Source organism: Bicyclus anynana, chromosome 14, assembly GCF_947172395.1.
Source record: "Bicyclus anynana chromosome 14, ilBicAnyn1.1, whole genome shotgun sequence".
Classification (NCBI taxonomy): Eukaryota; Metazoa; Arthropoda; class Insecta; order Lepidoptera; family Nymphalidae; genus Bicyclus; species Bicyclus anynana.
The window spans coordinates 9,900,983-9,913,645 of NC_069096.1; the positions used below are offsets into that span (position 1 = coordinate 9,900,983).

Genomic DNA, 12,663 nt, shown 5'->3' on the forward strand with positions numbered 1-12,663 from the left:
AAGGCAGTAAGGTAGGTAACTATGGAATTTTGACCGTGATGGGTTTAGCAAGCAAGTTTCCAGTAAAAAAATTAATTAAAAACGTAGGTATTTTTTTAATTATGTTCAAAATATGAAAAATTTACGGTTAAGCCCTCATTCGCACGAGATGATTTTTTAACGGACGTTAAAAAAGCGTTCAAATACAACAAATGCATTCCCAAGTATATGTTAACACGACGCTTTTTTACGAGCAGTGTTGCATTTTTAATTTTGGGTGTTGGAAATTCAAAAAAACTCTGGTGAGAATGATGGCTTATATACTATTTTTTTCCTTACATGGCAAAAAAGGTAAACAAAGATCCGTCGTCACGACATTCACATATTTCTCACAAACCGTCCGTTTAAACTAAATCATTTATATACACATCACTTCATTTAACGCGCACACCGCGAATTACATAAAAACTGCTTGTAATTAACTATTATATCACATTTATTTCACTAAAAACGAAATCACAACAAGTTTTATTTCTACAGATTAACGAAAATGTTGCGAATTTGACATTTCGTAATGCTAGATTGTCTATGAATTGAAGAGACGGGAAAGATACATGAAATTATAACTTGTCGATAATTATGTACATATTTTTTAATTTTAATATTTGTGTCCCTTGTGGCTTATAAATAAAATAAATGTGTATCTTTATTAACACAGCACCAAAGAATATATTATACTCCATGGAGAAGAAGTAAATCTACATACATGAAAACGTTGGACATAGCAGCGACATTATTTCCGCATACGAATATTTTTTCATAAAGTCAGTGGCAATTTTAAATGGAGATTTTTGATTTTAAAATAGTTGTTGAAGGACCTAATTGAGAAAAAACAAATAATAATTTAAAAAAATATATACAACCGACTTCAAAATATTAACGTACCCACGAAATTAAAAAAAGGAAAAAATAATATCATTATATTTTCTGCCAAGCCAGTGTATTCAATCTATTAATTGAAGGTGTACCCTATCGTAAAGATTTTTGTTTCTCAGACATTATTTTTGTCTGTCATGTGTTTTTTTCAGTAACGACTTAAGTCAACATCAGATGGGCTTGGCAGCGACTTCAAAATGATCAATAAGTAGAAAATATAATAATGTTATCTTTCCCTTTTTAGTTTCGTGGGTACGTTAACATTTTGAAGTCGGTTGTATTTTTTCATAATAATTTTTTTTTATATTTTTAATATACCTAATAAATAAATCAATCCATATGAAATTCAACCTAAAATCCACCCATCTGAAAGTCGGAATTTTCGGTTAGTTATATTATTGTTAGTTATACACTACTCAGCAATCAGCAATAATATAACAACCAAACAACAAATAAATAACAAGACTAACAATTGCAAACGAAACAAATAAGTAATGAAGATATGGAACAAACATTGACACGACCTCACTCTGAGCATGGAAGCGACAATGTGGCACTTTTTGCTCGCAGTAAACTCATCCTAAACCGAGCTTAACCAATCGCGGCGCGAGTGCTCCCGAATGTTTGTAATTATATAGCACGATCAAAAATTATTAAAAAACCGATAAACCGATTCTTCAACCACTTGCAAAATTTTTAAATTAAGAATAAAGAAAACAATACACAAATACGACTTGAATATTATGATTGCTGGATCAGAAAAATAAATAAAAGATTTAAAATACTAATGGAAAAAAATTTATTACTTTTGTTTCGCAACATGGTGAGATTTTTATTTTTCTGGTATACGTAAATCGTGATAGTCAGAGTTATTAGGATATTATATAAAGAAGTTTGAGAGATAGTGATGTACAAGGGGCCGAAACTTTAGTACAAAGATTTTTGAATATATGACATTATGCGGTAATAAATTTAGTAGGTTCTAGAGCTAGAAAAATGTTACGAATTATAATTAGAGACAGACAGTAAGTGTACATTAATTCCAATTATGTTCTACATAGTCATTTGGACTAGTGGTGTATAACCAAGGGAAAAAAGAAAGAAATAATAATCTTTAATTCAATAGAAAAATATTTTTGTCGCTTTTTTGTTTTTCTCAATTGTTTTCTTCAACAATTTAAAAATTAAAAATTTCCATTATAAATTGCCACTGACTTTATTTCAAAAATATTCGTATGCGGAAATAATGTCGCTACTATATCCAACAAAATGAAATGAAATGTTAATGTTTTTTAACTTTTGTAACTTTTGTAACTTTTCTTTTGTAATTTTTAAAAATGTAAACTGTAAAATTTTTGTAATTTATGTACTTGGAAATAAAGGCTATATTATTATTATTACTATATCCAACATTTTCATGTATTTTATGATTCACTTCTTCTCCTTGGTGTATATATTCTTAAAATGATATTTAATTTCCTAAAATGCACACAACTGAAAAGTTGGAAAACGAAACGAATATGGAACGTATTCATTTTTTAAGATGACGTATAGTAACGGATATTTTAGTTTAGTTATTTCAGATATAACGATACCTACTTGATATCGTTACGATGCCCGCGGTTAACTTCTCAACCCTACTGATTGTCTTTGGTTCATAGTCAGCCATTATTGTTGTTTAAAATTGTCATCTAAGAAAATTTCAAGTATACTTAGTCTAGTAGTATAAGTTCAGAACCCTTGCTACCACGGTCCAAATTCGAACTACCATAATTTCTACTTTTACCGTACCTATGGTAGGAGCATGAGTTGACAAACTTTCAGATTTGTAATGACGAAGGTCTGACCATCACAGGCTCTTAGTCCAAAAGCCTCATATTCCAACTTTAAGCCCTTTCACTTCCGGCATATTACGACTCGTAGCATTGCTAAATATAATAAACTGATACTACGGTCCAAATAACACGATACCCCGAAGCCGTAGCGAGTGTAAGTTATTTTTATACTCTGTTTAGTATCCATAAAGAGCTTTATTTAATGGGCCTATAGTTATTTATGTCGCCGATGCGCAAACAGGGGTGACGCGAAACATGAGCTTTGTTTAAGATTATAACAACAACTAAAAAGATGAAAAGAGTTCAAAGGGTTCTTCTTTCTTTGCGTGAGCAGTGCCGGATTAAGGTAACTTGATGCCCCTAGCAATCTTCTTTTGTGTCCACATGTGAACCACAAAGAGCTAATTTAAAAAACCGGCCAAGTGTGTGTCGGGCCACGCGCATTGTAGGGTTCCGTAGATTGAATTAGCACTTTTATCTCATAAGTAATGCTCAAATATACCGATAACGATGCCCCACACAACGGGATAGACGATAAAATATTCATCCTCACTTTGCATGTGGGGAAGGAACCCCAAAAAACTTCGTAAGGACGGACGGACGGACAGACGGACATGGCGAAACTATAAGAGTTCCTTGTGGACTACGGAACCCTAAAACTGTTCATACGTACCGTAGGTATCTAGAATATGTACCAAAAACGTCAAGGTCAATTTTAAAATGCACGGATTTTGAAGTTGCTTTTGGTTTCGAGTGCTCATTCTTTTTCGGTCGTCTCTGGTGGACCTCTCCCCCTCCCCCCAAGCATTTGCTTAAATAGGTTATAGGCTAATCATTGACTAAGCATGTGTCCATAGTTTTATTTTTTTTTTATTCTTTACAAGTTAGCCCTTGACTACAATCTCACCTGATGGAAACGGGCTAACTTGTTAGGAGGAGGATGAAAAACCTTTTCTACACGACGTCATTGCCGGTAGGGTGGTAACAAGCCACGGCGGAAGCCTCCCACGAGCCAAAAACCGTTAGTTACGGCGTATAAGTGCAAAACCTGCGGAATATTCATTGAAAGAACCTTCAACGGTAAAGCTGCCAACGGTGATTCTGCATGGAGTCAGTCGGGCGTACACTTAAAGCTCAAAACTCATCTATAGGCGGATACGGAGCGGCTAGGTGTCACCTCGAGGCGTTCGTAGTATAGTTGTTTTTATTCTCTACAAATTAGCTCTTGACTACAATCTCACCTGATGGCAAGTGATGATGCAATCTAAGATGGAAGCGGGCTAACCTGTTAGAAGTAGGATGAAACTCCTTTTGGTTTCTACATGACATCGTAACGGAACGCTAAATCGCTCGGCGGTACGTCTTTTCCCACCAGCCAGGCCTAGACCAATTAAGAAAACTTCAATCGGCCCAGCCGGGGATCGAACCCAGGACCTTCGTCTTGTAAATCTGCGCCACGGAGGCCGTAAATAGTATAGTACGTAGCCGCTCTTTGTCCGCGCCGACAAATGAGTTTTGAGCTCAAACTTTACCTGGAGTGCTTTCAATGAAACTATCAGTCATATGCGCTCCACCTTATAAAAGGTAAATTACATTATTTCTGAATTAGGTACTCATCATTATAATCATTATCAACCCATAGTCTGAGCTCGACTGTCCTCTCAGATTGAGAGGGGTTAGGCCAATAGTTCACCACGCTGGCCTAATGCGGATTGGCAGACTTCACACACGCAGTGAATTAAGGAAATTCTCTGGTATGCAGGTTTCCTCACGATGTTATTCCTTCACCGCTTGAGACATGTGATATTAAATTTCTTAAAATGCACACAACTGAAAAGCTGGAGGTGCATGCTCCAGACTGGATGCGAACCCACACTCTCCGGAATCGGAGGCAGAGGTCATATCCACTGGGCTATCGAATCCACCGAATTATTTGCAACTTTAGCATTTGTCGTGAACCGAGCTTGGTTATTGGGATTTTATAATGCGGTATATTTTTTAAATAATTATAGGTAATAATGATCACTTTTACAAGTTATTTTAATAACAAGCTTAATAAAGTAGTGTTTCCCTGCTATTATTTTTACCTACAGATCGATCACAAGTTTGTGTTTACAAGTTTATCACGAAGCGTAGATTTATATACAGATACAGGCACATCGTCTTAGAAATCGGGGTCAAGTAGTTAACATTACTTAGGTCAACATTATGTAGTATGAAATGAAAATACATACCTAAGACTTGATTAAAAATTTTGTCAAAATTTACTTCATTCTTCTTCTCCATATATTTATGCATGACACTCCGTACACTGCAACAAACAAAAAAAAACACTCATTAAAGTGGAATAAATGTCAAACACTATGAGTGGACTCCTGTACTCTATAGTGTGAATTCTTATAAATAGAAGCGGCTAAAGATTCTGTTTGTCGCCAATTGGATGAACCTTATTGGTTGCTTGCGTAACTGTACTAGCCAGTGTGGTGAAGTTGTTAAATTTAATAAGTCAAAGCGAAGCTTGGCTGGGTCCGCTAGTATATTATTACAACTGCCGCCTACAATTAGTTTCCCGCCGTTTTGCCGAGCCTGATATCCGTCCATGTGGGAAATGATGGAAATGTTCTATAACTGCCTCATTGGTCCCGTGGTAAGCTGGTTCGGCTACGGACTATGAGTCCAGGGTTCGAATCCCGTGTTAGGCCAACAAATAAAATACATTACATTGGTGGTGACATTGACAGCTAGTAGTAGTAGTATATATATGTATTTTATCCCCGTATTCTCACGTTAATGGGAAATACGCGGGTGAAACCGCGAGGTTCGCTAGTAGTAAATAAAACGAGTATTATCCATACTAATATTAAAAATGCGAAAGTAAGTCTGTCTGTCACCACTGAACTGATTTGAATGAAATTTTGTAGAGATAAATTGGACTCCAGACAAAGGCTACTTTTTTCCGGAAAATCCGAAGTACCCGCGGGCTTTTTAAAAAGTCCTAAAGGAGTCGTGGGCGTCCGCTAGTTGATTATAACGTCAAAAACTCACACTTATAATGCATGTTTATTTGTCCAGGTTAATCTTCGAAACGAAAGCTTTATATTGGAGAACGTTTCAGACGGGCGCCTTTTAGTCACGATAGTCAATTTCTCAAAGACTACAAAAATTATTATATTACCCGAAAACCATTAAATTCAGCGCTGACAAAGTCACGGATAACAAGCTAGTCGTAAAATATTGTAGGTACGCGACCGAAGTCGTGGGATACGCCTTTTAGTAAATAATAAATAAAGTCCCAGAATGTTTTATAGTTTTGTTTACTATGTGATATCTCCGAAGAGATTTTATGTGGATTCTTACTTTTCTTGGTTTTTTTTTTTACGACCCCGTCCCAGTGGCTTGTTTGTACGCCGGATCATCTTTCGCGAATGTTCATAACTAACTATGTACATACGAAGTATATGTATCAGCGGCGAAGAGAGAATACAGGCCGATTCCCGCCGGATTACCTTTTAAAAATCCATCTCTCCACATGGTTTCTCTTATGTATGGATGTAACCGGAGTGTGTATCAAGCGAAATTAATTTCCATTTCTTTGGAATGACCTTCCACAAAATTCCATCCTTCGCCACTGATATGTATTATAATATAATGTAATACAGTAGTAGGTACTCAAGTGTTTACATGAAAGTATTTTAAAGACAGTTTAATTATACTTAGGTCTATTACTATTATTATAATGTATTGAAATTATTTCAACAAAGATGATATGAATGAATATGTAAAATACGGTAATTTACCCAATAAAATCAGCATATTAATAAACTATTATAGCAATTACATATTTTAAAATACATTTATTATTTCGTATTATTTGTTAAATTTTACGATAATTCAGTTAATAAAATTAGCATTCAAAAGGAGACAATTATACAAGTAACTCAATGCATTTAGGTATTCAGTTTTTATTTCATGGTTAAACTTAGCCATCATTCGCATGAGAGTTTTTTTAACGGACGTTAATAAAGCGTTTAAATACAGTATGAAGTTAAATGAAATTATATTTACAACGCCCAAAATTTAAATGCAACACTGCTTGTAAAAAAACATTTGCTCCTACCATGGGTACGGTAAAAGTAGAAAGTACGGTAGATCGAATTGGACCGTGGTAGCAAGGGTTCTGAACTTATACTACTAGACTAAGTATAAGCCATCATTCGCACGAGAGTTTTTTTATTTTTCAACACTCAAAATTGAAAATGCAACACTGCTCGTAAAAAAGCGTCGTCTTTTAAAAACGTTGTCGTGTGAACATATACTTGGCAATGCATTTGAAGTATTGGAACGCATTTTTAACGTCCGTTAAAAAGTTCTCGTGCGAATGAGTGCTTAAAGTATGATAATTACGTAGATACGTTGCCTAAATTATTTTAAAGTAAGTAATTCGTTTATGTTATTAGGTCGTACGCCCAGCAACCTGCATGATAATAATTAGCCTGCATTAGAGCTGCGTGGTATATAAAACTCCTAACCCTATAAATTGGGAGGCTTATTCGCACTGAGAATATGGGCTGATGATGATGGTGACTAAACGTAGAGACGGCTTTTGAATATGTCTAATGGTAGGCGTTTTGAATATGTCAGCTTCGTCTTATGGTAGGCTTCCACTGATTCGCTTCCTACGTATCGGACGCATTGCATCAAACGGATTTTAATTTTACGGTAGATAAAAGCCGTTCGTTCGATGCGATCCAAACGCTGGGGATCAGTGGACGCGTCACTTGTATGACTATCTATACAAAGATCCGTTTTCCGTTTGATGCGATACGTCCAATGCGTACGAAGTGGATCTGTGGACGCCTACCAGAAGTCGTAGCTTAGGCTTCTATTTTATTAATGTACTTTAAATATATTCAAAAGCTATAGTATTATAGTCAGCTAGTAAAGCAGCAAGAAAACAAGGTCGCTCTCCGCCTTCCCGCCGTCTCTTCGCTTAGATCTTTTAAACTATGGAACGAATTATACTACGTGATATCTCCGAAGATTTAATACGGTTTTCATAAATAAGAAGATAGAGTGAAGAGAATGGTTGTTTATTCTATATTTAATCTTATTGTCTCCACGCGGACAAAGTTGTGGGCGTCTACTAGTAGTGTATAAGTTGATTGCGCACTGATGCACTCTCCGGTCAATGTATGCTAGTCACCCACGGTCCGTTATACTTACATGCTTGCAGCACTGCCGGCATGACGTCCAGAAAACTCATCATGTTTGTGTTGATAGCGATTTGCATGACGATTGATGGCTCGACTTGTATCAAACATCGCGACCAACACACGATGCGTTTTACCAGACGTGGGTATATCGGACCGTGGCTAGCATTACTCAGAACTTCATTGACGCTCAATAGCCCTAGCAAAAGATAAAAGGCAAATTATTTCACGATGCGGTAGACTAATGATGCCGTAAAATGCATTGCATGCGGCTCTTCCGGCAGTGTGCGATAAACTTCAAACCCGTGCAATAAGCGTAAACTCTTTATGGTATCGTAAACTAGTTGTTTTACGTGCTGAAAATATTTTCTCTCGATGTACGAGTAAATAAATAGGTATCTATCACCTACTAAGAACGGATTTAATAGCGTTTTTATTGAAGTTCCTCTAGAAGTGTCATTTAAATCTCGTATTGAGTAAAATATTGTTATCATCACCCGAACATCCACTACACATCCCTTTTGTAGGGACTTTCAAACATCACGATCCTGAATCCCCTGCATCCAGCGAATCCCTGCGATGTCGTCAGTCAGCCTGGTGAGCGGTCGACCAACACTGCGCTTTCTAGTGCGAGGTCGCCATTCCAACTTGGGACCCCAACGTCCATCGCTCCGCCTATGGGGTGTAAGGGGGAGCCGGGTACCAGTCAGTCTAGTCTCCCCGTCCACCAACCAGCCTTCTTGCTCGTGGCCGACGATAATTGATCAAAATGTTTAAAACCACTAGGTTTCCTGCCGTTTCGCCGAGCCTGACATCCGTTCATGTGGGAAATGGAAATGATCTTTAACAGGTACATCAACTTGAGGTCACAGCCATTTGTTAGTTAATTCATAAATAAACATTGCACGAGCCCGTTGAATACGAAACGAACACGCTTTCATAACGTACGTAATAAATGGCACAGTAAAATTATTACATACCTACCATACGATTCATAAATATCACTGGGCATATTTACGCGATTGTGCCATGGGCGAATGTTTTAATTTGCATACATCTTTTCTAGTTTCTGTTTATTAAAGTCAATCATGCTACTTTACGGCGGATAGTGTAGGACCAGTAAGACTTTTCTTTATTTAATTTTCAGTTAAATATCAAACAATAGGGGACGCTCATTCGCCACTTGCCTTCTCCACTTTGCCCACGAGAAATTCAGTTTTTTATAAATCATGGATATTTCATCTTTTATACAAACACACCTACAGATTTAACTGTAGTCGAACTTTTCAGTTAAAACGTCCGTGTTTAGGCAAAACAGAACTATACAAACAAACGATTAACACTACCCTCCTCCGCTAGTGTTGTTCTTCCTGCCTAGCCTTTATATTTACTCTGAAAATGTTCATTTTAGAACACATGTTCCTTGAATATTTTAATTCATTTTTGTTAAAGAATATAACCCCAGAGTTATGTGAAATACTGCCCAACACTCTGTAGATAGTAGAACATATGATTGAATGTAAATTTTATATGCAATGAGGTGAAAGTTAGGCCAATAATTTTTTTTTCTCCTTTCTTCTTCCTTTCTTTTTTTCTGTTCATCTGTTGGTTAGAGATTATGGGTCATCAGAAGGTTAATTCCATTAACGGATCCCCTATTATGCTGTTTAATAGGTTTCTTTCTAGGCTAGATTTCGAACACTGTTACGCTTCAGTCTGCAAAACATCAGGCTGCCGTCTCCTTCCAGATTGTTTGCCAAGTCATTGACATGCATTGCTAGTCCCTCCTGATATTTAATACTGTAACACCATATTTCCTGTCTGACGGTCTTAACATTAAGATCTTTTTGGATATTCTTGTTACTTATGTATGGTGGGATAATAAAAAGACATCTTAGGGCTTTGTTTTGAAATCTTTCCAGTATCTCAATGTTACTGGCACTGGCTGTACCCAGCGGCATAAGTCCAAATTGGCTCCAATGTAGCTTTGTACACTGCTAACTTGCTGGTAGAATTCAGCTGAGACTTTTACCCAGTCAGCCAGTACAGGTTTCTTAATTTTTGTGTCAAGTTGACACAAAACTGTACTGGCACTTTGCACTTAGTCCAAATAAGCTTGCGCAGCACTAAATAAACACCTTTCGGTTCTAGGTATAACCGACAGTCCTCTGTGCAGAGCATGCATGGAGGAAGAGGAAACCCCGATATATGTTATGCTTAGATGCAGAGGTGTATCTGAACAACGCGCAGCACACATTGGATCCCCAGCAACACTCCATGAGGCGTTCGGCGACCTGGGCGGCCTGCTTAGCTTCTGGAGCGAGCTCGGCTGGCTGGAGTAACTCCGGCGGGGACCAGCACCAAAGGGACCAATGTACAACGGCCAACCACAAATGGCCAAGTGCGGAAAAGGCCCAGGAAAGAAGAAGAAGAAGAAGCTTGCGCAGGACAATAAATGAAATTATACTCAGACGCCAAAATGTATGATTTTGTTGCCTAGCTGATTTGTATTATTCTATAGGGCTGCCTTTTGTATTCATCTGCCTTTTTAGAGTTCTGAATATTCTAATACAAAAATGAAAACTCTTGTAGGGTCACTTGTATATGCATCACAGGCAATATTTATTTTTCTTGTTTCTTTGTTATTATCTTTATTATTATCAACCCATATTTGGCTCACTGCTGAGCTCGAGTCTCCTCTCAGAATGAGAGGGGTTAGGCCAACAGTCCACCATGATGACCCAATGCTTATTGGCAGACTTTACACACACAAAGAATTAAGAAAATTCTCTAGTATACAGGTTTTCTCACAGTGTTTTTTCTTCACCATTTAAGAATGTGATATTCTTAAAATGCACACAACTGAAAAGTTGGAGGTGCATGCATGAATAAAAATTAGACTAGTATCTTAGTCTTCCAAGGATTCAGTGAATCCGCCGGTCATGTGGCAGGTCCTGAGTAGAGCCCAGGATTTGACCAAGGTGTAGGATTAAGGAATTACTTGAAAATTCATTAACATCCCTCTTCTCATCTCAAACTTGCGTCATATAACAATGTAATATATGTAAGAAAAAATATTAATAAAATGAAATTTGAAAAAAAAATGAAATTTCTTTTTATATTCCCAGACTATAGCCTATGTTACTTGCTGATAATGTAAATTTCAATTGATGTAAGATTCAAAAAATTCAAAATCCATTTAATTCAATTAGGCTTACTTTACAAGCACTTTTGAAAATTCAAGTTATAATTAAAGTCGAAAACTTAAAATTAAAGTTACAAGGGTCCCTTGAAAGAATTAATTAAGAATTTCATCTGAAACTTCAGGACCAATATTAGAACCAATAACAACTGAACTATAACAGTTTTCCTGTATCTCATATTGTTTACAAATTATTGTACTAACAGACATTATAAACATTGTTAATAAATAATATCTATATAAATAATATTAGTTATAAATAAGTTAATTATAATTAAGTTATAAATAATATCTATATTTAAGATATTGAGACTAAACTTAATTACTTAGTCAAAAATACGATACAGTGAAATGTAGGTACAACTGAAATAAATTTCAGTAATTAATCTCCAAAATGTTTATGAAAGTGTAAGCATTTTTATTTTTTATTTAAGATATTAAATGATTCTAGGTTCTATAACATTATCATTGAGGGGATTTTGGATGTTACCATAGCTGAATAATAGCCATTAGAAGCTGTGGTAGTAGGTGAAAGAGTTTCAACCACATTTAAGTACATACTGTTTTATTTATTTTGTAAACAAACTTCAAGACCATGTTTCTAATATGAACCTCGTTGTGAACCTAAGGTTTGTGTATGTACCTTGGGTCGGGTAACACGATCTTTTTGCTGGCCCTGGCTGCTGGAGTACATTTGGACTTCTCCATTGCCATCAAGTAGCTGACGTCGGCCAGCACTGCCTCGAGGTCCGCCATTTTGAGTCTGGATAATCACCTTCACCTCAAAAAACTAAGCACTTCCACACAACACAAACACAAATTTCACTCCTAATTTCCTATTTAATTCCCTGCTCAAAGTCATAACCCTCTTCACATGACTACCGTTCACTAATATAAAACACCATTTGTTGATGCTGATTGACACATTTCTCTTCCCATAATAATCTACGATTAACATATGGGCACGCGGGGGTACATATGCTAAACAATCCTAGATATATTCGATGAAAGTTCCTTTGTTCATTCATACACAAAAACTTGCAAGTTAAAACTGCAGTCATTTAATAAATAACCAAAATCCACCATCATTCGCTTGCGGCCCGTCAATCACTCACTTTCGAGTTTCGCTTATAGATGCGAGGGCTGCCAGTGTCAATATTTCACATATACGATTAGACGGAATCAAGTATACAAAATTAACTCTAATTATACAAACACGCGGTAGCCCAGTAGATAAGACTGCCTTTGATTCATAGTGCAAAGGTTCAAACCCAGCCCGGGCATGCACCTCCAACTTTTCAAATAAACAAATAATTTCACAAAATAAACATAGAATGTTTTGCACGAAATAAATCCTTGCCAAACCTTTTAGCAACCCCAACCATCATAAATTAAAATGTATGGACAAAGCTTTTGACTTGATTTGCTAAGGTTTTCAAGTGTTTGTCACCGATCCGATCCATTGGTCTTTGCTCACAAAGAAATTTGGATTTGCTACGCG

The 12,663-nt window shown here is 36.5% G+C and overlaps 1 protein-coding gene across 1 annotated transcript in view; it reads right to left on the reverse strand.

The window, feature by feature from the left end:
• Positions 1-12,301, reverse strand: part of LOC112051822 (G protein-coupled receptor kinase 1) — a 73,813-nt gene extending 61,512 nt beyond the window's left edge. The window contains exons 1-2 of the mRNA XM_024090620.2: positions 11,806-12,301; positions 4,985-5,061 (exon numbers count right to left, since the gene is read on the reverse strand). Of these exons, the coding sequence (XP_023946388.1) occupies positions 4,985-5,061; positions 11,806-11,918 (190 nt within the window). The 5' untranslated portion in view covers positions 11,919-12,301. The remainder of the gene's footprint in view (positions 1-4,984; positions 5,062-11,805) is intronic.
• Between the last annotated feature and the right edge of the window lie 362 nt (positions 12,302-12,663).